This window comes from Eutrema salsugineum, unplaced genomic scaffold (assembly GCF_000478725.1).
Source record: "Eutrema salsugineum unplaced genomic scaffold, Eutsalg1_0 scaffold_5, whole genome shotgun sequence".
NCBI classification, from domain to species: Eukaryota; Viridiplantae; Streptophyta; class Magnoliopsida; order Brassicales; family Brassicaceae; genus Eutrema; species Eutrema salsugineum.
In genome coordinates this window covers 6,427,211-6,454,711 of record NW_006256612.1, presented here as the reverse complement: position 1 = coordinate 6,454,711, position 27,501 = coordinate 6,427,211, and the positions used below count along the sequence as shown (strand labels likewise).

General features: G+C 39.0%; 9 protein-coding genes and 2 non-coding genes across 17 annotated transcripts; 7 read left to right on the top strand and 4 right to left on the bottom strand.

The window, feature by feature from the left end:
• Window positions 1-2: 2 nt before the first annotated feature.
• TRNAA-UGC lies at window positions 3-75 on the bottom strand. Its single transcript has one exon. It is a non-coding gene; the product is annotated as a tRNA-Ala (tRNA).
• A 106-nt stretch (window positions 76-181) lies between these two features.
• LOC18992462 (14-3-3-like protein GF14 iota) lies at window positions 182-1,890 on the top strand. Its single transcript, XM_006415864.2, has 7 exons — window positions 182-472; window positions 569-875; window positions 975-1,062; window positions 1,141-1,250; window positions 1,353-1,501; window positions 1,594-1,661; window positions 1,740-1,890. Exons 1-7 carry the CDS (start codon window positions 394-396, stop codon window positions 1,743-1,745), a joined length of 807 nt encoding a protein of 268 aa, XP_006415927.2. The 5' UTR covers window positions 182-393; the 3' UTR covers window positions 1,746-1,890.
• A 43-nt stretch (window positions 1,891-1,933) lies between these two features.
• Window positions 1,934-3,237, bottom strand: LOC18992461. 2 transcript variants are annotated; one of them, XM_006415863.2, is made up of 6 exons: window positions 3,039-3,237; window positions 2,877-2,949; window positions 2,648-2,699; window positions 2,491-2,560; window positions 2,248-2,366; window positions 1,934-2,156 (listed from the first exon to the last, which is right to left on the bottom strand). In XM_006415863.2, exons 1-5 carry the CDS (start codon window positions 3,153-3,155, stop codon window positions 2,280-2,282), a joined length of 399 nt encoding a protein of 132 aa, XP_006415926.1. In that variant the 5' UTR covers window positions 3,156-3,237; the 3' UTR covers window positions 1,934-2,156; window positions 2,248-2,279. The 2 variants fall into 2 exon arrangements, with proteins under 2 accessions (XP_006415926.1, XP_024007815.1); XM_024152047.1 differs by having other exon boundaries at window positions 1,989-2,366.
• Window positions 3,238-3,552: 315 nt separating this feature from the next.
• Window positions 3,553-6,488, bottom strand: LOC18992460 (pentatricopeptide repeat-containing protein At1g26460, mitochondrial). The gene is made up of 6 exons (XM_006415862.2): window positions 5,745-6,488; window positions 5,240-5,465; window positions 4,665-5,147; window positions 4,210-4,416; window positions 3,976-4,113; window positions 3,553-3,901 (listed from the first exon to the last, which is right to left on the bottom strand). Exons 1-6 carry the CDS (start codon window positions 6,380-6,382, stop codon window positions 3,716-3,718), a joined length of 1,878 nt encoding a protein of 625 aa, XP_006415925.1. The 5' UTR covers window positions 6,383-6,488; the 3' UTR covers window positions 3,553-3,715.
• A 1,197-nt stretch (window positions 6,489-7,685) lies between these two features.
• Window positions 7,686-9,591, top strand: LOC18992459 (carbohydrate-binding X8 domain-containing protein). Its single transcript, XM_006415861.2, has 4 exons — window positions 7,686-7,932; window positions 8,119-8,358; window positions 8,462-8,489; window positions 9,187-9,591. Exons 1-4 carry the CDS (start codon window positions 7,881-7,883, stop codon window positions 9,446-9,448), a joined length of 582 nt encoding a protein of 193 aa, XP_006415924.1. The 5' UTR covers window positions 7,686-7,880; the 3' UTR covers window positions 9,449-9,591.
• A 1,661-nt stretch (window positions 9,592-11,252) lies between these two features.
• On the top strand, window positions 11,253-13,714 carry LOC18992458 (ureide permease 5). 5 transcript variants are annotated; one of them, XM_024153229.1, is made up of 7 exons: window positions 11,253-11,537; window positions 11,933-12,207; window positions 12,292-12,436; window positions 12,520-12,720; window positions 12,797-12,882; window positions 12,975-13,349; window positions 13,443-13,714. In XM_024153229.1, the coding sequence occupies exons 2-7, from the start codon at window positions 11,950-11,952 to the stop codon at window positions 13,611-13,613; spliced, it is 1,236 nt and encodes a 411-aa protein (XP_024008997.1). In that variant the 5' UTR covers window positions 11,253-11,537; window positions 11,933-11,949; the 3' UTR covers window positions 13,614-13,714. The 5 variants fall into 5 exon arrangements, with proteins under 5 accessions (XP_024008997.1, XP_024008996.1, XP_024008995.1 ...); XM_024153228.1 differs by having other exon boundaries at window positions 11,927-12,207; XM_024153227.1 differs by having other exon boundaries at window positions 11,847-12,207.
• Window positions 13,715-13,761: 47 nt separating this feature from the next.
• Window positions 13,762-13,835, bottom strand: TRNAN-GUU. Its single transcript has one exon. It is a non-coding gene; the product is annotated as a tRNA-Asn (tRNA).
• A 958-nt stretch (window positions 13,836-14,793) lies between these two features.
• LOC18992457 (berberine bridge enzyme-like 7) lies at window positions 14,794-16,510 on the top strand. Its single transcript, XM_006415858.2, has one exon. It carries the CDS (start codon window positions 14,811-14,813, stop codon window positions 16,395-16,397), a length of 1,587 nt encoding a protein of 528 aa, XP_006415921.1. The 5' UTR covers window positions 14,794-14,810; the 3' UTR covers window positions 16,398-16,510.
• Window positions 16,511-18,116: 1,606 nt separating this feature from the next.
• LOC18992456 (berberine bridge enzyme-like 4) lies at window positions 18,117-19,873 on the top strand. Its single transcript, XM_006415857.2, has one exon. It carries the CDS (start codon window positions 18,124-18,126, stop codon window positions 19,717-19,719), a length of 1,596 nt encoding a protein of 531 aa, XP_006415920.1. The 5' UTR covers window positions 18,117-18,123; the 3' UTR covers window positions 19,720-19,873.
• A 194-nt stretch (window positions 19,874-20,067) lies between these two features.
• Window positions 20,068-22,898, top strand: LOC18992455 (translation initiation factor eIF-2B subunit beta). Of its 2 annotated transcripts, none has more exons than XM_024153371.1 (10): window positions 20,068-20,214; window positions 20,343-20,434; window positions 20,516-20,670; window positions 20,771-21,055; window positions 21,551-21,680; window positions 21,805-21,912; window positions 22,019-22,121; window positions 22,206-22,331; window positions 22,438-22,632; window positions 22,753-22,898. In XM_024153371.1, exons 2-9 carry the CDS (start codon window positions 20,382-20,384, stop codon window positions 22,612-22,614), a joined length of 1,137 nt encoding a protein of 378 aa, XP_024009139.1. In that variant the 5' UTR covers window positions 20,068-20,214; window positions 20,343-20,381; the 3' UTR covers window positions 22,615-22,632; window positions 22,753-22,898. The 2 variants fall into 2 exon arrangements, with proteins under 2 accessions (XP_024009139.1, XP_006415917.1); XM_006415854.2 differs by having other exon boundaries at window positions 20,771-21,061.
• Window positions 22,899-23,353: 455 nt separating this feature from the next.
• On the top strand, window positions 23,354-27,380 carry LOC18992454 (pre-mRNA-splicing factor ATP-dependent RNA helicase DEAH10). Its single transcript, XM_006415853.2, has 13 exons — window positions 23,354-23,584; window positions 23,678-23,727; window positions 23,812-23,892; window positions 23,980-24,196; window positions 24,335-24,728; window positions 24,818-25,021; window positions 25,109-25,269; window positions 25,387-25,572; window positions 25,760-25,991; window positions 26,080-26,279; window positions 26,366-26,500; window positions 26,610-26,822; window positions 27,007-27,380. Exons 1-12 carry the CDS (start codon window positions 23,547-23,549, stop codon window positions 26,791-26,793), a joined length of 2,082 nt encoding a protein of 693 aa, XP_006415916.1. The 5' UTR covers window positions 23,354-23,546; the 3' UTR covers window positions 26,794-26,822; window positions 27,007-27,380.
• The last annotated feature ends 121 nt before the right edge of the window (window positions 27,381-27,501 follow it).

Here is a 27,501-nt window from a genome sequence, read left to right as displayed (position 1 = left end):
TATGGAGCTGCGGGGGATCGAACCCCGTGCCTCTCGCATGCAAAGCGAGCGCTCTACCATTTGAGCTACAACCCCATCGATGTTCGAATTCGTTTCTAAATTATTATATTACGACGTCGTAAAGGGAGCGGAAAGTTCGTTAAGTTGGTTATAAATAATTGCGAAGAAAAACCCAGGAAATGCGCAGACACTTGGGCGCCTCGGATCTAAAGGTTGAGATTCAGTCTTCTTCCGCCATTCGCGAACCATCTTCAACACCTCTTATTATATATTTCTTCCTTCTTTCCCCTCCTTTCTCTTCCAATCATTTTTACTCTTTGTTTATTTACCTCTTAATTCACAAAAGCAAACCCAGAAAAACAAAAAGGATCAACATCTCTGTTAATAACAAAAATGTCGTCAGTAACCGATAAAGAGCGAGAGAACTTCGTCTACATGGCTAAGCTCTCCGAACAAGCCGAAAGATACGACGGTACGTAATCAAAAGACAATCTTTTTTAATCTTTGTAGATATATGTATACGCGATCGACATTTACAAAAGAAAATCTGGTTAAATAAAATGTGCAGAGATGGTGGAGACGATGAAGAAAGTGGCGAGGATGGATAGCGAGCTGACGGTGGAGGAGAGGAATCTGTTGTCGGTCGGGTACAAGAACGTGATCGGAGCAAGACGGGCCTCGTGGAGGATAATGTCGTCGATCGAGCAGAAGGAAGAGTCCAAAGGAAACGAATCAAACGTGAAACATATCAAGGGTTATCGCCAAAAGGTAGAAGACGAGCTCGCCAACATCTGCCAAGACATTCTCACCATCATCGTTCAGCATCTCATCCCTCACGCTACCTCAGGAGAAGCCACCGTTTTCTATTACAAGATGTGAGAAGCAAATCAAAACACTCTTGTCTGTATAATCATTCATCATCTTAATGCCAAATGAAATGAAATGAGATTTGGTTCTCTCTGGAATTTTCGTAGGAAAGGAGATTATTACCGTTACTTGGCTGAGTTTAAGACCGAGCAAGAGAGGAAGGAAGCTGCTGAACAGTCGCTCAAAGGCTATGAGGTGTGTTCTACTCTTAAACACTTGTAAATTAGGGAGATTCTTGATCTCTGATAGTAGATTTCTATGTTTTTTTATTAGGCTGCAACACAAGCTGCAAGCACTGAGCTTCCTTCGACCCATCCGATTCGTCTTGGCCTTGCTCTTAACTTCTCTGTTTTCTACTATGAGATCATGAACTCTCCTGAAAGGTCTCCCATTTGTTTAACAAACTTTAAGTTCCTTAAACGAATATTACCAATCAGGTTTTCAGCTTTGTTGTAAATGTGGTTTTGGTGGAAAAACTGTTGCAGAGCTTGCCATTTGGCGAAGCAAGCCTTCGATGAGGCGATTGCAGAGTTGGATACTCTAAGTGAGGAGTCGTACAAGGACAGCACTTTGATCATGCAGCTCCTGAGAGACAACCTCACCCTCTGGACTTCTGATCTTCCTGAAGATGGAGGTCTGTCTGAAAAATATCACACAGTTTGATAACTCACAAAACGACCCAGTTTATTTTGAGCTTGAGACTGGGTTTTTTTGTTTTGTTTTCAGGTGAAGACAACATCAAGACCGATGAACAACCCAAGGAAGAACAGGCTAAGCCTGCAGAAGCCACTGAGGTAACATTAAACTTGTATATAAGGGTCTAAACTGTGTTTGATGAGATAAAGCTCATGCTTCTTGTATTGTTGTTTCAGAACTGAGTAAGGTTCTTGAAAGCTGGATGAGGTTAGATTCGATGCCCAGAAGAGGGAGGCCAATTCCTTTAAATTCCATAGCTTGGTTTCATCAGGGAGATGGGATCAGAGACCATTGATATCATTCCAATATTGTTTTTTTTTTCTTTAATTTAATTTTTTTTGTCTTCTTGTCAATCTCATGATATCAACTATTATATTTTATGCATTTATATAATGATTTGATCAGATATGTTTTTGCTATTATACAGTTCAGAACAATCCAACTGTATTATTAAAAATTGCCAAACAAACAAACACAACCCTGTCTCTAAATGTCATCATGAAAAGAGAGAGAACCGCTGAGCAAAAAGCTTGTTTCCAGTAAACTCTATGACAGCAAAAAGATCATTTCTGATGGTTTTATAGACATCAAAACTGCATAATATACAAAATGGACTTATCATAAGAGCTGGGGACAAATCTAACCATGTATGTACAAAAAGAGAGAGATGAATAAAGCAAAGACCTCTTCTTCTTCTTCTTCTTCTACTTCTTCTGTCACTGTTCTTCCTTCTCAAAGTAACTCTGCGGCAAGCTAAAGTCTTCCTCGTGATTCAGAATGTCAATGTCCTCATCATCTGATTTCTGAAAAATCCAAAGGTATAAGATTAAACCATTAGCCCAATTCTAAAGCAGGACATGAAGTGACAATACAAAAAGCCAACTTAAAACCTAATAATAATCAAAGTTTGCTGTAATTACTACTCACCAGCATCTCTATGTTGTAGAAACGATCAAGTAGCTGCAGAACCTCATCCGCTGTGAACTGTCGGTCAAAGCTATGGACAAAAAGACTCTCGAGGTTCAGTCAAATCAAAATATGTATAAGAACTCAGCAATTGAAGTATGGGAAATGTCAGAGTAACCTTCTTCCGAGATACTCCATCAGACCATAGAGAACAAAGTGGCGATGTATGCCTGCAAATCACAATCCCATTAGTAGAAAGTAAGAAGCTAGAGAACAAGAGACAATCCTTTTTGGTAAAGTATTTCTCATTAGTTGTATATAAGGAAAATGATTCCTTTTTGGTAAAATTTTACGGTTTCTGATCACCAAACAAGCAAAGAAACAAGATATGCGTAGAGTAAACTTGCCTCGGAGTTTAACGGGAGGGTAGATTTCAAGAGCTTCTAATAACCTGAGCTCCAATTCAACCTGTGACTGCTCCTGAGAAATAGTGTATCCAAGAAAGAGGAAAATTATTAAGATCACAGAACAAAGAGGATTGTAAAATGGCGGATAGAGAGAAACCAGACCTTGGAGAGAGAGGACGCGGAGGAAGGTAAAGCTTTACAGGGAGAGTGTACGGACATGCCGTCTTGCTCTTCCTCTTTCTCTTTGCCTCCGCCACCTTCGTCATTCCTCCCACCCATCTTCTTCAATCAGCTTCCTGAATTTTTTAGGGTTTCGTGTCTTTGATTTGATCCCAAAAAATGAGCTGAAATGTTCTCAAAGCTGTTTGTGTGAAACATGAGACAAGAGTTTCTTGAGAACCACCTGGATCTCTTAACTGGGCCGGGAAAAATTTCAAGGCCTTGTCTTTTTTGTGCATTATTCTTCTTCATCAGTACACTATCACTTTTCATACACCTCCGGTTTATTGGTATCAACAATAAATATACCGTAACCATTCCGGTACACCACAATCACTTATCCAAGGATTACAAGATCCAAAAGCAGAAGTTTGGTTCGGTTTCTGCATCAAATGACTTTGTCTAAAGGAAACTGTCAAACATAGCATCCATTTGTATACAAAAACTGAACAAGAGATTTCAAAATGGAAATTGTTATTACACTAGATATATTAATATGGTTATGTAAACCAAAATCTTACAAATCTAGTGGATTCAGATCAAGATGAACAAAGAAAGAAAAAATGAGAATATTCCAAAAAAGTTTTTAACATTTTTTATTGGTCAATGGCGTTTGATTATTACGCGCGGCCCCTGGAGTAATCTAAGTTGAAAAGCATGTTCCTGCGGTTCTCTGATCCCATCCTGATTTCAAACTTCTTGGCCAATGACTCCACATGATCATTGTTTTCGTAGTCTATCTCTCTCACACATCGCCTTCTGACCTTTTTCAATGTCTCCTTTGTTGGTTCAAATCCAGCATTGATCTGTTGTTAGTCAGAAACGTGTGTTAGTTTCTCATAGCCATGTATAAACAACAACACACATCTTTCTCGCTTACCATGTCATCAATTACGGTCAGAGCTGATTTGGGATCCCGGTTAATGAGATGAGCATCCACCAGCAATGAATACGTCCGGGCATCAGGTTTAACACCTACGCTAACCAGATGCTCGTATACTCTTGTAGCCTCAAAAGTCTGCAAAGCAAACAAGCTCGAGTCTTTGAGGCCTAAGATTGTTCATCCAAAGGATTAAGAAAATATTAGAGAGTGATGTGACATTGGAAACAGCACCTTCTTGACCTTTCCAAATGCATAGATTAAAGCATTGTACGAGTCAATATTAGGAGTCAGCCCAAAAGATGCACTTATTGCATCAAATGTCTGATAAGCACGATCCAGGTCCCATGTGTTTGCGCAGCCAAGAATTATACAGTTTAGAGCAGCAACAGACTTATATGGAGTTTCACCTTGACTCAATGTCTCCAACTGGAAGTATACCTGGTAAATTATGTACACGGTCAGTTAAGCTAAACATTTTATGTACCTAATACCAGAATTCTCAAATGAATTAACATCAAGAACATGATGCTCTACTTCGATTAACAGGTTTTTCGGAACTGTTTCCATAAATTTCAGAAGCTTCCTACGTCTACCAGTAAATTAGCCAATGACCCTACTTTAATTCTTGCTGCAAAGAAACTGAGAATATCTAGAATCCCGGCCACTAAAAGGATGTCGAGGTATACCTCATCCAATGTCTCAAAACCTTTCTTAGAGCAGGCCACAACAAGCGGGTACAAGGATGTAAAAGGTGAAAGAATTTCCTCCACAACTTCTTTTTCCGAGTCAGCATATGCGTTTTCAAATTCATGAAGTGCGATGAAAGCTTTCTGCAGATTCCCCAACGATGCATACGCATTTATCTTTGCAATGTACGATGCAGGGTTGGGTGCCTTTTTCCCTCGCAGAGACCGCTTCAGAATCATCCATGAACCATCTACTAAAGTTGGATTGCATGTCCTAGCAGCAGTTGCAAGAGCTGATACTACCAACCCTTCATCAACAGAAAGTAAAACCAAGGGCCAAGCCATTTCTCCCCTAGTGATCCATTTGAACATAAACTCAAACGCATAAAATGCTAATTTGCTATTATCCTCTTGAACTGCAACTTCTGCCATATACGTACACAGTATCCAGCTAGGGCACAGGGACTTGTTCCGATCAAGAGCCTGCGAACCAAGAACAGAAATACAATCAATAAAAGGGACAGAAAAAATCTTCAAATCAAAATCAACCACAGACAGCAAAAACTCGTCTGTACCTTACACCTCTCGATAATGGAGACCAGTGTATCTGTCCTACCTTTGGCTACACAGCTACGGACACATTCACTAAAAGCTGTGGTAGATAACATATAACCAGATTTTAGTGCCAAGTCCATAAGTTTCATAGCTTCGTCATTATTCCCAGTCAAAAACAGCAGTTCAATAACCACATCATATGATTCATCATCCGGAACAGATTCCTCCTTTCCAGACATTAGCATCCTGACGAAATTACATCGCGTCATGATACATAAAAAGTGAATTCTACATTCGCATGATACACGTCACGACGCATCGACAGCTTTCAAAGATAACCCCCTTCGATATATGTAAATTTCTAATCTTTTGCACTAGTTCCAAGATATCTCTCCATTGAAACTACAATATGTGACAGAATAGATGATAAAACTCACCCATTGAACACAAATTTAGCAGCAATGTGTGTATCATTTTAGAGCAAAACCAAAAAAGAAGCAGTATAGAAAACTCAATGGATCTAACCGATTAAGCAGCTTCTGCGCAGCTTCAGTCTCTCTCGCCTGGTGCATAGCCTTCAAGACTATGTTATAAGACGCTGTATTGGGTGCCAAGGAGAAATCGTCCATTAGCGCAACCAGATCGAGCATGTCACTAGGCGAAGCACCCATCATCAAGTTAGCCCGAAGGTAGTGATTGTAAAGGTTGACATCAGGCTTGTTCGGCTTCCCATTTTTGTCAAGCGATCGAACCCAGAACTCAAACAGCTGCTTCATCTCGGACCACCTCTGCGACGCGGTCCAATCGGCAAACATATTCAGCAGCGAGTTCATGTCGAGGGTCTCGGAGATAGCTCTAATGCGAGGGGCAGGAGCCTGGTTTAGAAACCCCATGGGGACGAGTGATTGGCTAGACGACGGGGAGCTCGGGATCGGACTCCGCCAATTCTCCTGGTAAAGAGGACTTCCGGTGGCTGGATTCGGCGGAAGCGGCGTGGAGCCTGATTGATGATCCGACGTTTCGTGATCAGTTGATTCGGTTGCGAGCTGAGAGAGGAAGGAGGTACCGGAAATGGACCTGATGGGTGAATTCGAGGCGTGGTGATTGGGTTTCAAGGTTCTGAGGAGAGAGATCCGGTATCGGGAAAAGAGATGAGTCGCCATTGTTGGGAGGGATCTAATCGGAGCTGAGAGTTTGAGGAAAGGGTTTATCTGTTTAGGGTTTTCTGAGTTTCAGATGAGTTTAGAATCTCCGGTCGTGATGACGATCGCTCCTCTCTCAGTCTCTCTGACACAGTGGCATTTCAGAAATTATTCCATCAAAATGATGTCATTTTCCGGAGTCTCAAAAATGGGTTAGATCCCATAATATGAAGCCCGGCCCATTAAAATCTTGTTTAGAATTTATTATACTGTACAGAACTATTTCTCCACGAGAATTATCACATCTGTGTAGATTTTTCCCAAACTATGACCTTGTTCTAAATCTTCATGAAAACAAAGTTGAAGATCTTAATCTCCCTAAAATAAAAGTTGTAGACTTATTTCCCCATAAATGTTGGTTTTCATGATTTGTGATCTAAATCCAAAAACAAACTGTTAAATTATGAAATCAAACCGAGAAAACCCAATTTGATTTAGAAAAATTGACCCACCTAAAAAAACCGATCCAACACTTTACCTTCTTTCTCCACGTTCAATTTTCACCTAATTTTCACACATGTGAAAGTTCTCGTGGGAAAATAAATCATCTTTCTATTTATATATTATTGAAACAACTTTCATAAATAATTCTTTGATACACTATTGAAAACAACTTTGATAAATAATTTGATTTTGGATGGTTTTTTAGTGGGAAAAAAAAAAACAATTTGATTTTGGATCCATCATTACTTGTTAGTGACTAGTGCTACAATCACACATGTCGTAATGAACATGGCTCCCTCGCTACCTTAGCGTTGAAGTACTTTACACTTGGTGTATGCTTTTAGGGATTATATTATTTCCAATTTCAGTGTGTTCTTTTCTTGCTTTCCCTCACTTTTTCATCGTCTAGTGCTTAGATTTTAATAGGTTATAAAAAAACAGCTGTTTATATGTTGAGGAGGATAAAAACGCTTTGTAATTGACATTTGGTGAAATGACAAGTTGATGTTACTTTGAGCCAAACAAAAATAATCTGTTGTTGTCTTTGGGGAAAGCTAGAATCTTGCTAATCATAGATTATCCGAACGTAAACCAATTGTTGAAAACAAAATCAAAGTGAAATGCATGAGAAGAACGTAAATTGAGGAGGCAATTAATAAGCCATCTTTTTTCACATAAAGTCCCACTACAATATTTTAATGCGTCGACCAGTCACACAATAACAAGACGACAAGCAAGCTTTTCATTTTTCTCTGTTGTTCCTCTGCTTTGTGTACTCAAAATCTAACATTTACAAGTCATCACACAAAAATATCTAAAAGTGTTAACTTAGTGTACGCTGCTTCTTAGTATCCAAAAACCATCATAAAGAAGAACACACTCGACCATTCTTATCGCTCATCTATCTCTCTAAACCAAACACGCAAACTCTAACCTGTAACATTATCAGCGTTATACAAGTATCGATCTGACTTGTTCAACGAGCTTAACGCAGATATCTGGTTCATAAGCAGCCATGGCGATTTTGCTTCCTCTGTTTCTTCTCTTCTCAATAATTACACATTCAAGTAAGATTCTTTTCAGCTCCTTTTAAAGCCTCTAAATGGTTCTTCTCGCCTCTGTGTTTTGTTCCTTGTAATGCTAATCTACTAATCTTTATTACGTAATTCTTCACTTCATCATACATCTGCTATCTTTTTTGCTTATTCTGATTTAATGTTTGCTCCTTCTTCTCCGTCGTCAACATCAATCAGACGCGGCGGTTTGTGTGTGCAAGGACGCAGACGAGCAAGCGCTTCAGAAGGTGATAGACTACGCGTGTGGATCAGGTGCTGACTGTTCACAGATTGAACAGAACGGAGCTTGTTTCCAACCAAACACCGTCAAGAACCACTGTGACGTCGCCGTTAACAGCTTTTATCAGAAGAAAGCTTCCACCGGCGCCACGTGTGACTTTAACGGCGCCGCCATCGTTTCCACTTCGCCTCCTTCCAGTAATCTCTCCTTACACATCTATCAAAACCCTAGAAGTTTCTTTCATCAAACAATTCTTTTTAATATGTTTATTTTCTTTTTCTTTGATGTGTGTTCTTGCAGATGCTTCAAGTTGTTTATCTAGTTCCGGGTATGTTTCACTACACCTCTCCTTAGAGCTTAATTTAGTTTTTTTTTTTTAATTCCTCAGTTTGATTCTGGTTCGTTTGCTTGGTGTTTTTGCATTTAGATCACTAATTAGTTTCCGGATGAGTGATGATTATGGTTTGATTGACAAACAACACGCTGTGGTTGAGCTGAACCGGATTGGTTGAAGCTCAAATGGTACTTAAGAATCAATTAGGGATTAGTTGGTTTACTTGTCATGGTCGATTTGGTTCAGGTTGGACCGGTTTAGAGACTAGAGTTAGTTAAAAACAGGGAGAATAAGTCATACTTGTTTGATGAGTTGTGTTGTGGATTCTTTGTAGCTGTAACTCTCTGATTCTAGTGGATTTCTTGCATCATCAAGCCGAGACGTAGGGTTTTCAGTCGAGGCCTGAACTCGTGGAAGATCGTGTGTTTTTTTCTTCCTCCTTTCCTCTGTTTTCATTCTCTGCATTTTTCTCTGTTTTCGTTCTGTTATATCCAAAATATCCAACATATCAAACCCGTGTGAGAGTGAGATGTGTAATTCGATGACAGCTTCTTCGATTGTTGCGAGTTTTTAAGGAGATTGATTCTTAAGAGTTTAGAGAAACACAACATAGTTGATGTCTTTACCATTTTCTCTCCTTTTATTTTTTTTTATATATTCCCTTGATGATATAAGTGTAACTCTTTCGCAGCTCAACTGGTACTCCGACCGCCGGCAATGGAACTACCGGAAATTCAACCACCGGAACTCCATCCACCGGAAATTCAACCACCGGGATGCCAACCAACGGCACTGCCACTAATGGAAGTCCGACTTCATCTGTATTCCCTGGAAATATTATGGGACCCTCCGGGAGCACCGGTTTCGATCCGAGCGGTGGAGAGGAACTCTCTGTCCGAACCGCGACGGTCATCTTACTAACAGCCATCGCTGCCGTGGCCGTACGGGTTTAGGCAAAGAAGATGAAGAGTGTTCCGGCCAACAGCTAATGATTCTCTCTATATTGTTTTTGTTTTTATAACAACTACTAAATAAAAATTATTGTGGATCTTATGGTTAATTCGCACTCACTTTATATGTGATATTTCTTTTGGTCTCTTAAGTTTAGTCATATTTTATTTTAGCCTATAGTGTATTTTAGTCTGGATACACGTATATCGGCAAAGCAAGAACAAATAATTACGATCAAACTTTGGGAAAATACTCGTTTAATTCCTCAAGTATTTGCAATCAATTGATTTATTCCTCAACTATTGTGTGTGCAAATTTATTCCTCAACTATAAATTAACTTTGCAAAATAAGGCTCCAAAAATGTCAATGCTAAACAGAAAACAGAAATCGTTAAATTAAATTTATCAAAATTCTTTTTATTATTTTTTTCTCGGTTTTGACTCAAAGTAAACAAATCATCTTTTTCTTCCAATTTTTTTTTCATATTCTACTGATTCTTCGATTCAGTCATCGTCTCCAGTCTCAATACTCTCTTTCTTCATCGTTCTCTAACACTATCTCCTATTCTTCAGCAAACCCAAGGACCCACTTGCTCCCAAACCAAGCATCATCTACTCCCCAAATGATGTCGTTCTCCCCATTACCCAGAAACGAACCATTCCCTTCCTCCAAATCTCCAATCTATAGTACCTGAGTTAAGACTCTCCGACGAATCGGCCTCCACCGTGTCGTTTCAAGTCACAATGTTCCCAAACATTTGGCGGCACAAATCCAGAAGCTTAAAGCTCATACTGTAGCAGCTGGAGATCAATTCCAACATTTTATTATTTACATTCGAACTCATTCGAGAAGATATATAGAAATTTCAATTTAAGAGAGAATCAATTTCTTCCTCATCGTTATAAAAAGAGCTTTGTCCGTCGACATATGCGGTTCGCTCCTCTGTTATTGTGTCCATTGCTTGAAGAGAGGAGTCACATGTTGTTGATTGAAGGTGCAAAGCCGCAAATAATGTTTGAGAGCAGCGACGACTACTGGTGAAGTTGATTTTTTTGTGTTTAAGCCGAGAAGAAGAGGATATATTTTGTATGGAGTCAAAATCGAAGAAAAATATGATTTCAAGGATTTTGTGAATTTAAATTTAACTATTTCAGTTTGTTTGTTAACGTTGACACTTTTGGAGTCTAATTTTGATAAGTCAATTTACAGTTAAGGAATAAATTTGCACATACAATAATTGAGGAATAAATTAATTGATTGTAAATACTTGAGGAATTAAATTAGCATTTTCCCATCAAACTTTTGGTATTAATAACAAGTACTTTTCTTATACCCAAGTGACATGTCTTCTTACGTAACGTAGAGCACGCAACAAGTCTTCAAAATCGTTAGTAGACTTCCCCTGAATAAGGGCAAAACCGTTTCAAAGTTGCCTCAATTAAGGGCACTGGAGCATATGGTCGATGAGCTTTAAATTTGGATAACAAATAGTCTTTTCCATAAATTCCCTGTCTTTTCTATTCCAGTTCTATAAATCTCCTTTATGTTTTTTATGTTTAACTCCTCCTCATTTACATAAGGAGGAAAAACGGCCGATTCACACACGAATTATGTAGTTACTTGTCAAGCATTTGTTATCCATTTTGTATTTAGTGGAGGAAAGTAAAAACTCTAATCCTGGGGATAAAAACAATACAATTTTTAGTCATGGTTTATTGAAAACCTTACTTGTTTTCTTTTGTAAATCCAGATGATGTGATGCTCTACGGTTTTATTTTCTTTTAACCTAGGATGGATGGGTCAATGTCTCATTTCATCCCAAATCAAATTCGAGTTTTCAATGATGATAAACTTTACGACTCTTTATATCAACTTCTCTGTTGATAAATATGCTTTTGAATGGGGATTCTCAAAAAGACTCGATTTTGATCAATTGTACTTGATATGGCTGGGCTTTAGAAACACTCAAGTGTCCAGTTTTTGCGAAATAGTTTTCGTACAGAAACAGGTGTTGAGCTTCTTCGATTCACCATCAATATAACCCGCTTCGTTGACCTGTCTCCCACATATTGTTGTTCATCTGTAGAAAGGTACAAACTTTAGCTCTGCTTTTTGGGAGCTTTTTTAAGTCAACTATAGATTCTTCTTCTCGTTTTTACTTATTCAACAATTGGTCTATATGGGATTACGAATCGGATACTGTTAATAATGGGAAAGAATCAGATACCTATGCTATTTGTCGAAATTTCAAATCTTTGTGTTTGTTTGTTAAATTCAATTCTCAAGCTTTATTCTGCAGTTTGTTGCTATGGCTCTCAATCTGAAATCATCGCTGTTAGAATATGATTTCTCTATTCATAAACGGTTTCAATGTCTAATTACACATAGAACCTGGGCAGGGTTCTAGTTTGGGAATGATGGTGATTATGTGGTTATTTGAGGTTTCTTTGTCTCCGAATCCTATAACTATTCTAATCAGAAACAGGAAATTATTGGTCCGTGATGGTGGCTGATGGATTGGGAATATATGTTGTGGAGAGCAAAGGAGGAGCAATCACATGTATGATGCTTTCTCTGCTCTGCTTAGGCACTTGGCCTGCTCTTATGGCTCTTCTTGAACGGCGTGGTCGTCTCCCACAACACACTTATCTCGACTATTCACTCACAAACTTCTTGGCTGCAATCTTCATAGCCGTTGTGTTTGGTGGGATTGGTGGCAGTTCACTCGAGGCACCAAGTTTCATCACCCAACTCACTCATGTTAGACATTTCAAGGACTTTGATTTTTCTTTCTCTGGTACTATATTCAGATGGGTTTAATTTACATATCTCCTGCTGCTGCAGATTCAAGATAACTGGCCCTCGGTGTTGTTTGCAATGGCCGGTGGGGTGGGATTAAGTATTGGGAACCTTGCTACTCAGTATGCTTTAGCTTTTGTTGGTCTGTCTGTTACAGAAGTGACAACTGCCAGCATCACCGTTATTATAGGTGCATCACTCTTGACTTTGCTGCAAATTGCAATATATACTCCAGATATCTCGGTGATTGATGTATATTAAATTGTGTTGTAGGTACGAGTGTCAATTACGTTTTGGACAACAGATTGAACCGAGCAGATATTCTTTTCTCTGGTGTCGGCTGCTTCTTGGTAGCTGTTTGTCTTGGTTCCGCTGTTCACTCTTCCAATTCTGCTGATATAGAGGGAACACTCGGAAGAGTCTCAGGGGATTGTAAAACTGTGAACCCTGAAGACTGTCAGAGACTATTTGGAGGTGGAGTTTGACACACAAAGTGTAGTTTAGTTTTCTGATAGTGTTAAGAAGATCACTCACTTCTTTCGTATTTTAGTAGAAGAAGAAGAGGAGGAGATGGAGAATGTACACGAATGGACTACAGCTTTTCTTATAGCACTTGAACACACAAGAGCAATCAAAGTAGGATCTTTATCTTAGAGTTCTGTGTTGGCCCGTCATGAGTTTGGAGGCAGCAAAGTAAATCAGTGTCTATGTATTTCTCTTGGATTCAGGTGCTTGGAAAGAGCATGGTTGTTGGTCTGGGAATAACTTTCTTTGCAGGCCTTTGTTTGTCATTGTTCTCACCCTTATTCAACCTTGCAACGAATGATCAATGGCACACTCTGAAACAAGGCGTTCCCAAGCTGATTGTCTACACCGCGTTCTTCTACTTCTCACTATCTTGTTTCGTTATAGCCATCGCTCTTAACGTTAGTTTCCTTTACAAACCCGTGCTGGACTCGCCAAGATCTTCCTTCAGGGATTACCTAAATGACTGGAACGGAAGAGGTTGGGCTCTTTTGGCTGGATTGATTTGTGGGTTTGGTAACGGTCTTCAGTTCATGGGTGGACAAGCTGCAGGTTATGCAGCCGCAGATGCTGTTCAGGTCACACACACACACTTATAACTTTTTTTAACTTAAAACTAGAAAGTTGTCATCTTTTGGTGAATCTTGATTCATATTCATGATCATGAGTAGGCACTTCCGTTGGTGTCGACTTTTTGGGGGATATATCTGTTTGGAGAGTATAAAAGATCATCTCCGAGAACTTATGGTTTGCTTATTGGAATGCTGGTCATGTTCGCTGTGGCTGTGGGGCTTCTAATGGCCTCGGCTGGGGAAAGAGACTTGGTTTACCTCAAGAGTTAAATCGGTATGACCAATAACTTTAGTGTTGGCTCTTTGAAAGGTGGTACATTGTAGTTACTTACTTAATTGGAAAGGGAATGCATATAATCGCCTTTTGATAATTCGTTAATGTCCTTGTTTGCATAAGAAATGATATAAAAAACGGAATCGCTAGAAGGAGGGGTCGAACCTCCGACCTTGTGGTTAACAGCCACACGCTCTAACCAACTGAGCTATTCCAGCTTATGTTTATAATGGTTACTAATAGTATATATATTACTAAAGACGAATATTACCTCTACAAACCAGCAATCAATACTACAAGCTAAAACCACTGGTCCCAGAACATAATCCGTTGCAGATCTGATCAGACTCTGTAGAATTAGAGCTTTATCTAATTTTGGTCCAAAAAAAAAGACTACCACGGCCGTGGCCAGTGTGTTAACATGACTATGAGGCTGAATTAACTAATTTTAAGTTAAGAAGATACGTATAAACGTAAATAATTTTATTTGATCATGATTTTGTAGTGATCTATGATAAACTATTTATGCATTTAATATTACTTTTTTTTTAAAAAAAAAGTCAACGTTTCTGATATAAGAAAAGTCTATTGCATGTTATAAAGAGAAACAAAAAGTCTTTTCAAAATTTCCGGCCCTCTTAAAATCATTTGTAATTTACAACAATACAAACGTAACGTATTAAAATTTGATTTCAACGAAGAAGATAACTTCAGGAACTGGAAAAGAAGCGGCAATTCATTGCATTCTAGAAATGATATCTTTTACAAAAAAAAACCATCAACAAAATTATTTGAATAGACGATAGGTTTCTTGAATATAGGAATGAAGTCTCACATTACTTTTCCATTTATAAAATCTCTGTTACAATTCAACTTTATTCCACTAATAAAATTAGCAGTGCATATAATGAACAAAAGAAGTTCGATAGATTCGATTCAATCCCTGATCCCAATCATGAAAGCGATTTCTCTGTAATGGACAAACGAATATTCAAAGTCTTTAACAAAAAAAAATAATAATAAGAAGGAAAAAAAAGAAAAAAAAAATCAAAGTCAACATACTTGACAAAAACGGATTCAAAGTTAACCTATATGCCAAAACAGACGCAATTTTTAATTATTTTTTCTCTCTAGATTTGATTCTATAAAATAAAATCATAATAGAGACGTAAGGACATATTACATAAAAAATAATGAAGGAAGCACTTTGTGTTTTGTGTCTTGTTCTTTTGCTTTCGGTTATAGAAGCGGCAGTAACGAAACCAAATTCTGCAAACTTCATTGAGTGCCTTCGCCATCGGACTAGTCAGGAGAATCCAATCACCGATGCCATCTTCACAGCCGATAACACCACCACCTTCTTGTCTACTTACTTGTCCTACACGAAAAACAAGAGGTACTCGAACCCTAACTACAAAAAGTTACTAGCCATCGTGACGGCGAAACATGTATCTCACGTTCAGGCCACGGTGGTCTGCGCAAAGTACAACGGTATACAACTCCGTACCCGAAGCGGTGGTCATGACCTTGAAGGCCTTTCTTACAGGTCGTCTATACCATTTGTCATTCTTGATATGCACAATCTCAGGTCCATTAATGTTGACGTGTCCAGCAAGAAAGCATGGGTTCAATCTGGTGCCACTTTGGGAGAGCTCTACGTAAAGATCAACGAAGCTAGCCAAACGCTAGCGTTCCCGGCCGGTGTTTGCCCTACCGTAGGAGCAGGTGGACACATAAGCGGTGGAGGGTACGGAAATCTGATGAGAAAATATGGACTCACGGTGGATCATGTAGTTGATGCTCAATTAGTTGATGTCAATGGCAAGCTCTTGAATCGAGCTACCATGGGAGAAGATCTCTTTTGGGCGATTCGTGGTGGTGGTGGTGGGAGCTTTGGAGTTATCCTCTCTTGGAAAATCAACCTCGTCGAGGTTCCAAAGATCTTGACTGTGTTTAGGGTTAACAAAACATTGGAACAAGGAGGCACTGATGTTCTCTACAAGTGGCAGCTTGTCTCTACCAAATTCCCTGAAGATCTTTTCATGAGAGCTTGGCCTCAGGTCGTGAACGGAACGAAACGCAGCGAGAGAACCATCGCGGTTGTATTCTATGCTCAGTTCTTGGGTCCAGCCGATAAGCTGATGGCGACAATGAGCCAGCGCTTGCCTGAACTAGGGCTAAGACGTGAAGATTGTCACGAAATGAACTGGCTTGACACGACGTTGTTTTGGGCTGATTACCCGGCCGGTACACCGAAGAGCGTTCTTCTGGATAGGCCGACGAATCCAGGATTCTTTAAAAGCAAATCAGATTACGTCAAGAAACCAATCCCTAAAGAAGGATTGGAGAAGCTTTGGAGGAAAATGTTGAAATTCAATAACATTGTGTGGATGCAATTTAACCCTTACGGTGGAGTGATGGACCGGATTCCAGCCAACGCCACAGCGTTTCCTCACCGGAAAGGAAACATGTTCAAGGTTCAATACTCTACGGTATGGCCAGACGCAAACGCCACAGAGACTAGCCTGAGTTTGATGAAGGAGCTCTACGAGGTTGCGGAACCGTACGTGTCAAGTAACCCAAGAGAGGCGTTCTTTAATTACAGAGACATCGATATTGGAAGCAATCCGAGTGGTGAGACAAATGTGGATGAAGCTAAAATCTATGGATCCAAATATTTCTTGGGAAATTTGGAGAGATTGATGGAAGTTAAAGCTAAGTTTGATCCTGAGAATTTCTTCAAGAACGAGCAGAGTATTCCTCCTGCTCCTGTAATGTAGTAATGTTACTCTTTTTATCATGTTAATTTATCAAAAGTAATAAGTTATATGGGCATGTGTTATTTAGCCAATGTAGTTTCACTATTGTCCCATTTGCATTTCTTTTTTCTTTATATTCCCCTTGAAATTCATATTCTTATTTAAAGGAAACAAAAACAAAACAGATTGCTCCGCAAAACAGAGTATTAACCAAAATGAAAGAAACGCAGCCAAAGCAAACCACACAGATACTTTTTACACAGATAAAAAGGATCGTTTGCGGTCAAAGAGATTTTGCAGCCACAAAGGAAATCCAGCAACGAAATAAGATTGTGTTTTCGATCATCACAGAGTATAAACACTTTGGGAAATTGAGGAATCATCTTTGTTAGTTACGTGATCTGCAATCCTGCTTAATCCTTCAATCAATATAAGATATTGCCTCCGAAATGCAACCAAATCCTATACGGTTTAATCACCGCACAACAAGTTCCGTAGCTTCCAAAGAGATAACAACACGAGTGACATGAAGACTACTCATGCATGCTCTCGAGTCTCAATGGCCCTCAACAAACTTTCATGATTTGCCTCGATACATTTTGGTTACTTCAATATATATATATATATGATCAGTTTTTGATATTCGTTTATATAAGAAATGAAGTGAATACAGATATATCAGCCAAGGGTTACTTGTAATTTAAGTAAAAATACTAAAGATAAGTAGAAAATTGATTGAGTAAAAGAATAATCACAAAAAAATATAAGACGATAAGGAGGGATCTAAAGTCAGCCATTGTAGTTAGCAGCCACACGCCCTATAACCAACTTAAAAATTACAATAGTCGACACAATTCAATTGTTCAAACAAAATTATCAAAAATTACGTACATACAAATTCGCCGATGGCTGTTAACAAATTGATAATAAAATACGCTTATACAAAATTTGCCGCCGTTGTGGTTAGCCGAACGTTTGATATGTTTTTGTTTTTGATAACGTGCAATAGAGATCATTCATATGTTTGATGCTGCGGCAAAAAAATCAACTTTCTGCTATGAGAAAAGTCTATTACACGTTATTTAAAAAAGTCTATACGTTATAAAAAAGTATATTTCAAAATTATGGGCAATCTAATTATTTTAATTTATTTATATCAAAGGATTATTAGTTTTTCAATCATACAAACGTAACCTATAAAAAGTTGAATTCAACGACGGGAGAAAAAACAGTGATTGGAAAAACAAAAGAGAGGAACATTCAGCGTATTCTAGAATTTTATTTCTGTTTTTTCTAATACATTAAAATCAACAAAATCTAATCATAAATGATTCAATAAATAGATTGGTTTCTTGAAAATGTGAATTAAGTCTTATATATCTTATGTTTTTTAATCCGTCTTACGTTCTTGAGTCTTGACCATGAGAAAAGAGTCCTTCAAATACAGTACTTAGCTTGATTACAAAAATTTATTGTTATTTATTTAATTTGTGTTACAGTTTGCATGAACTTATCTTTAGCCAAGAAAAAAAAGAATATAATAAGCTTATTCAAAATATACCTACATTTTTTTAGAGAAAAAAAAATTTCAAAGTAAACCTGTATGACAAAAAGTCAATTTTAAATAAAATTTCTCAACAGTCTTTTTTGAGAAACATTTCTCGTAAGAATTTGTTTTCTTCTATAAATAAAGATCCTAATAGAGGCGTAAGACATATTAGATAAACAAAACATAAACAAAACAAAAATGAAAGAAGCAATTATTTCTGTTTTGTGTCTTGTTCTTCTTGTTTCGGTTTCCAAAGCAGCAGTAACGAAACCACATTTTGGAAACTTCATTGGATGCCTGCGCCATCGGACTAATCCAGAGAATCCAATCTCCGATGCCATCTTCGTCGCCGATAACACCACCACCTTCTTGTCATCTTACGTGTCCTACACGAAAAACAAGAGGTTCTTGAGCCCTAACTACAAAAGCCTACTAGCCATCGTGGCGGCAAAACATGTATCTCATGTTCAGGCCACGGTGGTGTGCGCAAAGTCCAACGGTATCCAGATCCGTATCCGAAGTGGTGGTCATGACTACGAGGGCCTTTCTTATATGTCGTCTGTGCCATTTGTAATTCTCGATATGTACAACCTTAGGTCTATAACTGTTGACGTGTCGAGCAAGAAAGCTTGGGTTCAAGCTGGTGCGACCTTGGGAGAGCTCTACACAAAGATCACTGATGCGAGCGACACACTAGCTTTCCCGGCCGGTGTTTGCGCTACGGTAGGAGCTGGAGGACACATCAGCGGTGGAGGCTACGGAAATCTAATGAGAAAATACGGAATCACAGTGGATCATGTAGTTGATGCTCAATTAGTTGATGTCAATGGCAAGCTCTTGAATCGAGCTACCATGGGAGAAGATCTCTTTTGGGCGATTCGTGGTGGTGGTGGTGGGAGCTTTGGAGTTATCCTCTCTTGGAAAATCAACCTCGTCGAGGTTCCAAAGATCCTGACAGTGTTTAGGGTTAACAAAACATTGGAACAAGGAGGCACTGATGTTCTCTACAAGTGGCAGCTTGTCTCTACCAAATTCCCTGAAAGTCTTTTCATCAGAGCAATGCCTCAGGTCGTAAACGGAACAAAACGTGGCCAGAGAACCATCGCGGTTGTATTCTACGCTCAGTTCTTGGGTCGAACCGATGAGTTAATGATGATAATGAACGAGAACTTTCCTGAATTAGGGCTAAAACGTGAAGATTGTCAAGAAATGAGTTGGCTTAACACGACGTTGTTTTGGGCCGATTATCCAGCCGGTACACCGACAAGCATTCTTTTAGATAGACCATCGAGCCCGGGAGATTTTTTCAAGAGCAAATCAGATTACGTCAAGAAACCAATCCCTAAAGAAGGAATGGAGAAGCTTTGGAAGGCAATGTTGAAATTCAACAACAATGTTGTGTGGATGCAATGGAACCCTTACGGTGGCGTGATGGATCGAATTCCGGCGACCGCTACGGCGTTTCCTCACCGGAAAGGAAACTTGTTCAAGATTCAATACTTTACGACATGGTTGGACGCAAACGCCACAGAGACTAGCCTGAAGATGATGAAGGAGTTTTACGAGGTTGCGGAACCGTACGTGTCAAGTAATCCGAGAGAGGCGTTCTTTAATTACAGAGACATGGATGTTGGAAGCAATCCGAGTGGTGAGACAAACGTGGATGAAGCTAAGATCTATGGATCCAAATATTTCTTGGGAAATTTGAAGAGATTGATGGAAGTTAAAGCTAAGTATGATCCTGAGAATTTCTTCAAGAATGAGCAGAGTATTCCTCCTGCTCGTCTAATGTAGTAATGTTATATATATTATTCGTTATCCCTTTTTATTTATCATGTGTAATAAGCTATGTTGGCATGTGTTTATACCTTATCTAGTTCTCATTACTGTTGTATTATGATCATTTTGTTATATTCATTACTCAATAAAGTATTTCACTGTATCGATTTTTCTTACACAAGTTTGGTTTGGATAGATCATCAGACAGTTACACAAATTTAGTCTCTAAATTAGTAAATTCATTTGAAAAGGAAATTATCTCCTCTTTTCATATAACAGTTCATATAACAGCCGTGTGTGTTTTCGTTTTCCTTAAACGACATCGTTGCGCCTAGGGTTTTTATTTTTCCGAAACGACGCCATTTGGCATCTCTTCTTCACCAAAGGACGAGCAGAGGCAATTTTGATTGAGTTCATCGATCTTCTTCAGTTGGTTACTGTCTTTGCAGACGAAATCTGGGTGATATCAAGTGTGAGGTCTTCTGTGTCCAAGTCCACAACATTTCCGAGGTTAGTTACCCTCCCAGGTCTTGTTTCTTGGTTTCGATTTAAGATTGGGGTTTTGGGTTTTCGTTTCGCTAAAATACGACATGGTTTCCGATTCTTCTGTATTTGCCGCCGATTACTCTGCTCAACAGCTCCGGTGAGGCCGTACAGGTACGCTTCGGATAAGGAAGATGCCAGACGTCCAATCAACGGTGTTGGAATTTGTCAACAAGCTCAGAAAACGGTATATCTTCTTTTTTTCGTTTCTTCTCCTCTAATTTTGGTAAAACCCTTTTGTTAAGAGAGTTGATCATATATTATACAGTAAGATTGAAGGCTCACAGGCCACAGCCAGATACACCGTAGAGCTTCTTAGGTCAGTGATTTCGCAGCAGCGAGTGCCTCACGCAAACCAAGCTTCAGCTCTTATCGATGCTGTGAAAGCCGTTGGTGAGCAATTGGTCGCTGCAAATCCTGTTGGTATGTTCTCTCATCTTCGCTTACATATTTTCTTTCAGCCTGTGCAATTTATCTTTTATCAACCAAGGAATGAATTTTGTTTTGGATTTTGATTATGTAGAGCTTGCGGTGGGCAATGTAGTTAGACGGGTTTTGCATATAATAAGGGAGGAGAATCTCTCTCTAACTACAGCAGCTATGGCTGGTTTGGACTTGATGGATGCAAGTGATGATGATGAACTTGATAATAGCAAAGGAATTGGGTATCCTGCAATGTCTGCTGCAGTTGTTGCAGCTGCTAGGAGTACGTTACGACCTCCATCTTTGCAAACGCTTCTTGAGGGCACTCCTGAATCTGCAACTGTCCCATATACATCTTCTTCCGGTGCTGATTCCGAAAGCAAAAGTAAATGTACCTTTTCCATGCCTCTGTCTCTCTTTTCCAAATTTCTATTTTTTCTCATTAGAACTTTATACAGCCTGTTTTAGCTATGGCCTTGATAAGCCATGAAGAGAAGTGTTTGTGGTAGGAATAGAATGAATTAAGTTACATTCTCTTTTACAAGGCGGTACCTATGGTTTCTTCTGGGAACTGTCTTAGAAGGGGACTACAGAGGAAGCTGGTTTAAGGTTTTGGGGCTTTTAGGCTTGAGAGATTCATGGAACTTAGGAAGAACCCTACATCACTGGTTCTGGTAGTTTTGTTGCTGGAATTCTCTGTCAGGTCGCGGTTCCGAGTTACTATGATGAATTAAGTGAATTAATTTCTGTTCTTAAGAATCAGGTTTTAAGTTGTTCATCTCGCTTTTATTGTAATTAGCTTGGATGAATCATTGGACAAAATATTGTTTGGCAGCTATAATAGGTTGATATTGATGGTCTAATGTACTTTTTTTTTTAGCTGCGGATAAAAGTTCAATAACTCGGAAGCTGAAGCATGATGTTATAGAGGAAGTCAATCAACTTATCCAAGAGATTGCTGGTTGTCATGAGCAGATCGCTGAGCAGGCTATAGAGCATATACATCAAAAGTACTTTTTCGTCTCTATACTAATAATTTTCTGTACTATGCAAGGAACCAAAATGTTCGTTTGTCAGTATCTTTCCTTGTTGACAACTTTTGTATTGCCTAAACTCTTTTTGTTTTCTCTTCAGCGAGGTGATTCTAACCCTGGGTAGCTCAAGAACAGTACTCGAGTTTCTGTGTGCTGCAAAGGAGAAAAAACGATCATTTCGTGTATTTGTCGCCGAAGGTGCACCAAGGTTTGGTGTCTCCTTTTTCTAATGTTTCATCATGACATCATTAGTGTCCATTTAACTCAGCTGTATCATTTTTATTGTTTTTCTTCCAATTCTATAATATTGTTAGGTATCAGGGCCACCTATTAGCAAAAGAATTAGTAGCCAGAGGTTTGCCGACCACTGTGATCACTGACTCTGCAGTATTTGCCATGATATCTCGAGTGAATATGGTACTTTCTCAATCCTGCCCAATTCTATGTTTTCTTGTCCCTGGCTTCTAAAAATAGATTACAAATGAGGTAGATAATGCACAGGTTATAATTGGAGCTCATGCAGTGATGGCTAATGGTGGGGTTATAGGACCTGTTGGAGTCAACATGGCTGCTCTTGCAGCACAAAAGCACGCAGTCCCATTTGTGGTTCTAGCCGGAAGTCACAAGGTTGGTTTCTGAGTTGTGTTTTTTCTTTTTTGGTCTCAAACCATTGATTGCTCTCAAGAACCTCAAAACTTGACTTGAGTTTTTTTTTTTTTAATGTAATAAACAGTTATGTCCACTGTATCCACACAATCCAGAGGTATTACTAAACGAGCTGAGATCACCTTCTGAATTGTTGGATTTTGGTGAATTCTCTGATTGCCTAGATTTTGGAGTGGGTTCTGGGTCTCCCCTTCTTCAAGTTGTAAACCCGACATTCGATTACGTCCCACCAAACCCTTGTTAGTCTCTTTATAACCGACACGTAAGTCTCGTATTTGTATATCCTTTGCTTTCTTCTAGTTACTATATATGTCGATGGGTTCATTTTCATGGCGTTACTTCGGTTAAGAAGCTGATGATGGTAGTACTATCTTGATTACAGAGGAGGACACAACCCATCTTACATGTACCGTCTAATTGCCGACTATTACTCCGCTGATGATTTGGTGATGTAGCTATAAAGCACAGGGCCGTGTCATGTTATGGATTGATAAACATTGCCTTTAATAAAATACTTTTAAAAGCTTATTTTTGTATTATACATATGCTATGAAGTTCGTTTTAATTTTTTTTTCATACATAAAAAAAAACATTTTAAAAGGCAATGACATATTGAAACAACCTCTTAGATACAAGATCTGGCAAACAAGCAGACGAATTTTGATACTCAATTAGCAAGTGTGAGATATGACTAGAGGGCATGTCACTTTCCCTATTTAACATAATCAACTTCTTGGTTTTCAATTCCCCTGTTTTAACCGGGAATTTCATGGGTTGATCGGCAGTCTTAAGTCTTTTTTTAGATAGGAGAAAAAAAAAAAGCTAACTAAAAGGTCATAAATAAGCAAGAAAAGGAAAAAAAACAAACAATAAAAAGTTAAACCGGGCGACGCAGCGGATTGCATTTCAACCGGTCCAATCGGTTTTGAACGAACCTAAGAAGTGCCAAAAAAAAAAACCTAAACGAGAACTCGCGGCGCGCATGATTTTTGTTTTTATTTTGGTAGAAGAATTAGGACAAGCACAGAGCTTAATTACCATCTTCTCTTCAAGTTCAAGGTGCTGTTCTAATTCGAGCTCGACCTGAACTGTTATTGGATTTCTTGCCCAGGTTGGAAAAGATTTCGCAACTATCTCCGAACAAATCCTTGGTGAATTTTTCTGGGGATAACAATCATGGTGCAAGGTCAATCTCCTACTGCTTCTCGCTTCAGGTTAGTCTCTACTTTGTTGATTTAACCATAGTTTCTGATATCATTACCAGGAAAGATTGTGCGTAATGATTTTTGAGTTTGACTGTATCACAGCACGAGGCAAAAGATAGCAGAACATAGAAAGTCTCTTCCTATCGCTTCAGGTGCGCTCTTTTCTTTTATACAATTTTCCTGATATTTCCATTGCCGTGGATACTAACTTTGTTGGTGTTGCTATCTAAATCCAGTGGAGAAACGTCTGATTGAGGAGGTTAACAACAATGATATTCTGATTATCGTGGGTGAAACTGGCAGTGGGAAAACTACTCGTAAGTTGTTAAATAAATACTAACTGGGAGATATAAAACTACTTATTTAATTGAGGTTGATCATATGTTTTGTTTTCTCTTATGAAGAATTGCCTCAGTTCCTATTCAGTGCTGGTTTCTGTCGAGAAGGAAAGATGGTGGGGATAACACAGCCGAGGCGTATTGCTGCCGTGACTGTTGCTAAAAGGGTAGCTCAGGAATGTGATGTTCCGTTGGGCCAAAGAGTTGGCTATTCCATTAGGTTTGATGATTCTACTTCTAGCTCAACGAGGTTGAAATACATGACAGATGGATTATTGTTGAGGTATACAAACCCACATGTTATATACATGATTCTTTTTCTCATCACTAGTCTCTCATAGCTGTAGGTTGTATTGGCTGGTGTCTGTTATTAAGTTTTTAACAAACACAAAACCTCTGTTGGTTTATTTTTTTTTTGCAGAGAAGCTCTGTTGGATCCGCTTCTTTCTAGATATTCAGTCATTATTGTCGATGAAGCTCATGACAGGACTGTTCATACTGATGTTCTGCTGGCCTTGCTTAAAATGATACAGCGGGCTCGGTCAAAGCCTGTTAACGAGAGAAGTGAGATTGGTAATGCAAGTGGTGAGAATGGTGTTCAGCGGAATGGCGTATTGAGAGGGTGTCAAGGCAGGAAAGTATCTCCGTTGAAGCTGATAATTATGTCTGCTAGTTTGGATGCACGTGTTTTCTCTGAGTATTTTGGTGGTGCCAAAGCTGTTCATGTGCAAGGGCGACAGTTTCCCGTTGACATTTTTTACACTGCTCATCCTGAATCAGATTATGTAGATGCAGCTTTGGTTACCATATTTCAGGTTATAATTGATCTTGTTACCTTATGGGGAATAGAGATTTGAATTTTCTAGTAAACGAATCTTGCATCTGATATTTCTAATTATTGTAGATTCATTTGGAGGAGAAGCCAGGGGATATACTTGTTTTCCTCACTGGGCAAGATGAGATTGAATCTGTTGAAAGACTTGTCCTAGAAAGACTTAAGCATTTATCTGAAGACAAGCGGAAGCTACAACCACTTGCTATCTTTTCTGCTCTTCCATCAGAGCAGCAAATGCGAGCTTTTGCCCCAGCGGAAAATGGTTTTCGTAAGGTTAGACAAGTTCAGCAACGATTTGGTTCATTCGTTGTATATGGGTTGAGACAGAATAATCCAGTTTGATGTATTTGCAAATTTTAGGTGATTTTGGCCACAAATATAGCGGAGACATCGATTACAATTCCTGGAATAAGATATGTGATAGACCCTGGGTTTGTCAAGGCACGAACCTATGATCCGAAGAAAGGAATGGAGTCGCTTGACGTTGTTCCAGCATCAAAAGCACAGACGCTTCAAAGAAGGTATCATGTTCTGTATTCGATTTTGAGTCCATTCATGGTGGTTTGAAGGTTGGAGAGAGTTTTCCTAACATGCAATTTTCTTTCTTTTCTTTTCTTTTTTCTTGGCTTTTACTTTAGTGGACGCGCAGGTCGTGAGGGCCCTGGAAAGTGCTTTCGTCTTTATCCGGAAAGCGAATTTGCGAAACTGGAGGATTCAACCAAACCAGAGATCAAGAGATGCAATCTCTCAAACGTTATTTTGCAGCTGAAGGCTCTGGGAATTGATGATATTGTTGGATTTGATTTTATAGATAAACCTTCAAGGTACTTCTTTCTCGTTGTGGATATCTCTGTCATTATCTTGAACTTGAGGATATCAATGAATTGGTTTGTTGGTTGCCACCACTAATGTCTTCTTTAAGGAAGTTCAACACATGTCTGAAGCTTTTATTCTCCATTGGTTTTGTTATAAACACTTTGTTGATCTAGATTGTTATCTGATGTTAAACAGGGGCGCAATAGTAAAAGCATTGGCAGAGTTGCGCTTGCTCGGTGCCTTGACAGATGATGGTAAACTAGACGATCCCGTTGGCTACCAAATGTCACGGCTCCCACTGGATCCTGTGTACTCCCGAGCTCTAATTCGGGCCAATCAATTCAACTGTCTCGAGGAAATGTTGATCACTGTTGCAATGCTCTCTGTGGAATCCATATTTTATGATCCTCGTGAGAAGAGAGAAGAGGTGAGTATACCAAAGGACTGGGAGAAATCCTTATTTCCCTTTATATAAACAGTTGATGAAAGCAGCTGTTTTATCTTTGCTTCTCCAGGCAAGAACTTCAAGAAACCACTTTGCTAGCATTGAAGGGGATCACCTAACTTATCTTAGTGTTTACCGGGAGTTAGATGAGTTCTTGGAGAAGAAAAAATCAGCTGGCGGCGCAAACAAAATTGATAAAAGTATGAAAAAATGGTGTATTAATAACTTCGTGAATAACCGCTCCTTGAAGCATGCTCGTGATACATATAGGTTGGTCATGCTGTCTTCTGAGATTCTTACATTTGACTATTATGCCTTTTGATGAAGTATGATAACCCTACAAATGCTTATTGCAGGCAAATCCGTGAACATGTTGAACAGATGGGTTTTAATGTGTCTTCATGCGGAAATGACTTGCTTGAGTTTCGTAGATGTCTTGCTGCATCGTTTTTCCTTAAAGCAGCACAGAGACAATTGGACGGTACATACAGGTAGGTACCTTCCAGTGATTCAGTTATTGTTTTAACAGGTAGATACGCCTATTGTTCTTTGGTCCTTTGCTCACAACAGAACTTCTATTGTCATCTAATGACTTGACAGGGCTTTGGAAAGTGGCGAGGTTGTCCATATCCACCCAACTTCTGTTTTATTCCGTGCCAAACCAGAGTGTGTTATATTCGACGAGCTCATGCAAACCAGCAAAAAGTACATCAAGAACCTCACAAGAATTGATCCCTTATGGTTGCCTGAGTTGGCTCCTCATTATTACAAAGCAGAAGAGTGAATTAACTCGTCTTCTTTGCTTATAACGAGGTAAAACACAGCCAATATCTATCATCAGTTTTTGAACTTTTAACTTTGGCACACAGAGAAGAATTCCATCTTTTTTTTTTCCTCCTTTGTTCATAGAGATGAAATGTTACATACTGAACCTTCCAGTGAACAAGAAAGCAAAGTCCTTCGTTATTTTTATTTACAGTTTCATTCTCTGATGCAGATAACTGTTACTATTCTGTTGGAGATGGAACACTGAGACCACTAGAGACTGATGCTAACATTAAGGAAAGTTGTTTGTTTGATTCAAAGAAGATGATTGTGGCTGAGCATAGCATTAGTTTAGAGGAAAGAAGACGACCAAGCATAATCGATGCTATTTTATGGAGCTGGAGACACCAAACAATTTGGGTAAGAACGTGTTTTTTTTGTTGTTGTATCTTGCCATTTTTTTTTGGCTCTGGCCTGCACTTGAGTCGTCTTGAAAGTCAAAAGGGCCATTCCCTTTGTACTTCTAAATGTCATCAAAGAATGTGCCTTCCATGTTCCTCCCTTATAATAAATTATTGTCTTATTATATGTCAAAAATACAAATATTCTCACAGCTATCAGCAGATGTTTTCCTCAGTACCAGTCAGATATATAGTCAAATAATCAAATGCTTTTGAGTACTTGGAACCTCAAAGTGTATTGTAGAGACCCTTTTTCACGACGTGAA

What these genes read in the sequence shown, in the direction of transcription:
- LOC18992462 (XM_006415864.2), top strand. Translation starts at nt 394, where the DNA reads ATGTCGTCAGTAACCGATAAAGAGCGAGAGAACTTCGTCTACATGGCT. An exon ending in ACCGTTTTCTATTACAAGAT is followed by an intron (nt 876 to 974) that starts GTGAGAAGCAAA and finishes GAATTTTCGTAG; the next exon opens with GAAAGGAGATTATTACCGTT. An exon ending in AGTCGCTCAAAGGCTATGAG is followed by an intron (nt 1,063 to 1,140) that starts GTGTGTTCTACT and finishes TTTTTTTATTAG; the next exon opens with GCTGCAACACAAGCTGCAAG.
- LOC18992461 (XM_006415863.2), bottom strand. Translation starts at nt 3,155, where the DNA reads ATGGGTGGGAGGAATGACGAAGGTGGCGGAGGCAAAGAGAAAGAGGAA. An exon ending in CCCTCCCGTTAAACTCCGAG is followed by an intron (nt 2,700 to 2,876) that starts GCAAGTTTACTC and finishes TGTGATTTGCAG; the next exon opens with GCATACATCGCCACTTTGTT. An exon ending in TCTACAACATAGAGATGCTG is followed by an intron (nt 2,367 to 2,490) that starts GTGAGTAGTAAT and finishes TGGATTTTTCAG; the next exon opens with AAATCAGATGATGAGGACAT.
- LOC18992460 (XM_006415862.2), bottom strand. Translation starts at nt 6,382, where the DNA reads ATGGCGACTCATCTCTTTTCCCGATACCGGATCTCTCTCCTCAGAACC. An exon ending in CCATTATCGAGAGGTGTAAG is followed by an intron (nt 5,148 to 5,239) that starts GTACAGACGAGT and finishes CTTGGTTCGCAG; the next exon opens with GCTCTTGATCGGAACAAGTC. An exon ending in TGACCGTAATTGATGACATG is followed by an intron (nt 3,902 to 3,975) that starts GTAAGCGAGAAA and finishes GACTAACAACAG; the next exon opens with ATCAATGCTGGATTTGAACC.
- LOC18992459 (XM_006415861.2), top strand. Translation starts at nt 7,881, where the DNA reads ATGGCGATTTTGCTTCCTCTGTTTCTTCTCTTCTCAATAATTACACAT. An exon ending in TTCCACTTCGCCTCCTTCCA is followed by an intron (nt 8,359 to 8,461) that starts GTAATCTCTCCT and finishes GTGTTCTTGCAG; the next exon opens with ATGCTTCAAGTTGTTTATCT. An exon ending in AGTTGTTTATCTAGTTCCGG is followed by an intron (nt 8,490 to 9,186) that starts GTATGTTTCACT and finishes ACTCTTTCGCAG; the next exon opens with CTCAACTGGTACTCCGACCG.
- LOC18992458 (XM_024153229.1), top strand. Translation starts at nt 11,950, where the DNA reads ATGGTGGCTGATGGATTGGGAATATATGTTGTGGAGAGCAAAGGAGGA. An exon ending in TCATCACCCAACTCACTCAT is followed by an intron (nt 12,208 to 12,291) that starts GTTAGACATTTC and finishes CTGCTGCTGCAG; the next exon opens with ATTCAAGATAACTGGCCCTC. An exon ending in CAGCATCACCGTTATTATAG is followed by an intron (nt 12,437 to 12,519) that starts GTGCATCACTCT and finishes ATTGTGTTGTAG; the next exon opens with GTACGAGTGTCAATTACGTT.
- LOC18992457 (XM_006415858.2), top strand. Translation starts at nt 14,811, where the DNA reads ATGAAGGAAGCACTTTGTGTTTTGTGTCTTGTTCTTTTGCTTTCGGTT.
- LOC18992456 (XM_006415857.2), top strand. Translation starts at nt 18,124, where the DNA reads ATGAAAGAAGCAATTATTTCTGTTTTGTGTCTTGTTCTTCTTGTTTCG.
- LOC18992455 (XM_006415854.2), top strand. Translation starts at nt 20,382, where the DNA reads ATGCCAGACGTCCAATCAACGGTGTTGGAATTTGTCAACAAGCTCAGA. An exon ending in ATAGAGCATATACATCAAAA is followed by an intron (nt 21,681 to 21,804) that starts GTACTTTTTCGT and finishes TTTTCTCTTCAG; the next exon opens with CGAGGTGATTCTAACCCTGG. An exon ending in TTCTAGCCGGAAGTCACAAG is followed by an intron (nt 22,332 to 22,437) that starts GTTGGTTTCTGA and finishes TGTAATAAACAG; the next exon opens with TTATGTCCACTGTATCCACA.
- LOC18992454 (XM_006415853.2), top strand. Translation starts at nt 23,547, where the DNA reads ATGGTGCAAGGTCAATCTCCTACTGCTTCTCGCTTCAG. An exon ending in CCTACTGCTTCTCGCTTCAG is followed by an intron (nt 23,585 to 23,677) that starts GTTAGTCTCTAC and finishes ACTGTATCACAG; the next exon opens with CACGAGGCAAAAGATAGCAG. An exon ending in ACAGATGGATTATTGTTGAG is followed by an intron (nt 24,197 to 24,334) that starts GTATACAAACCC and finishes TTTTTTTTGCAG; the next exon opens with AGAAGCTCTGTTGGATCCGC.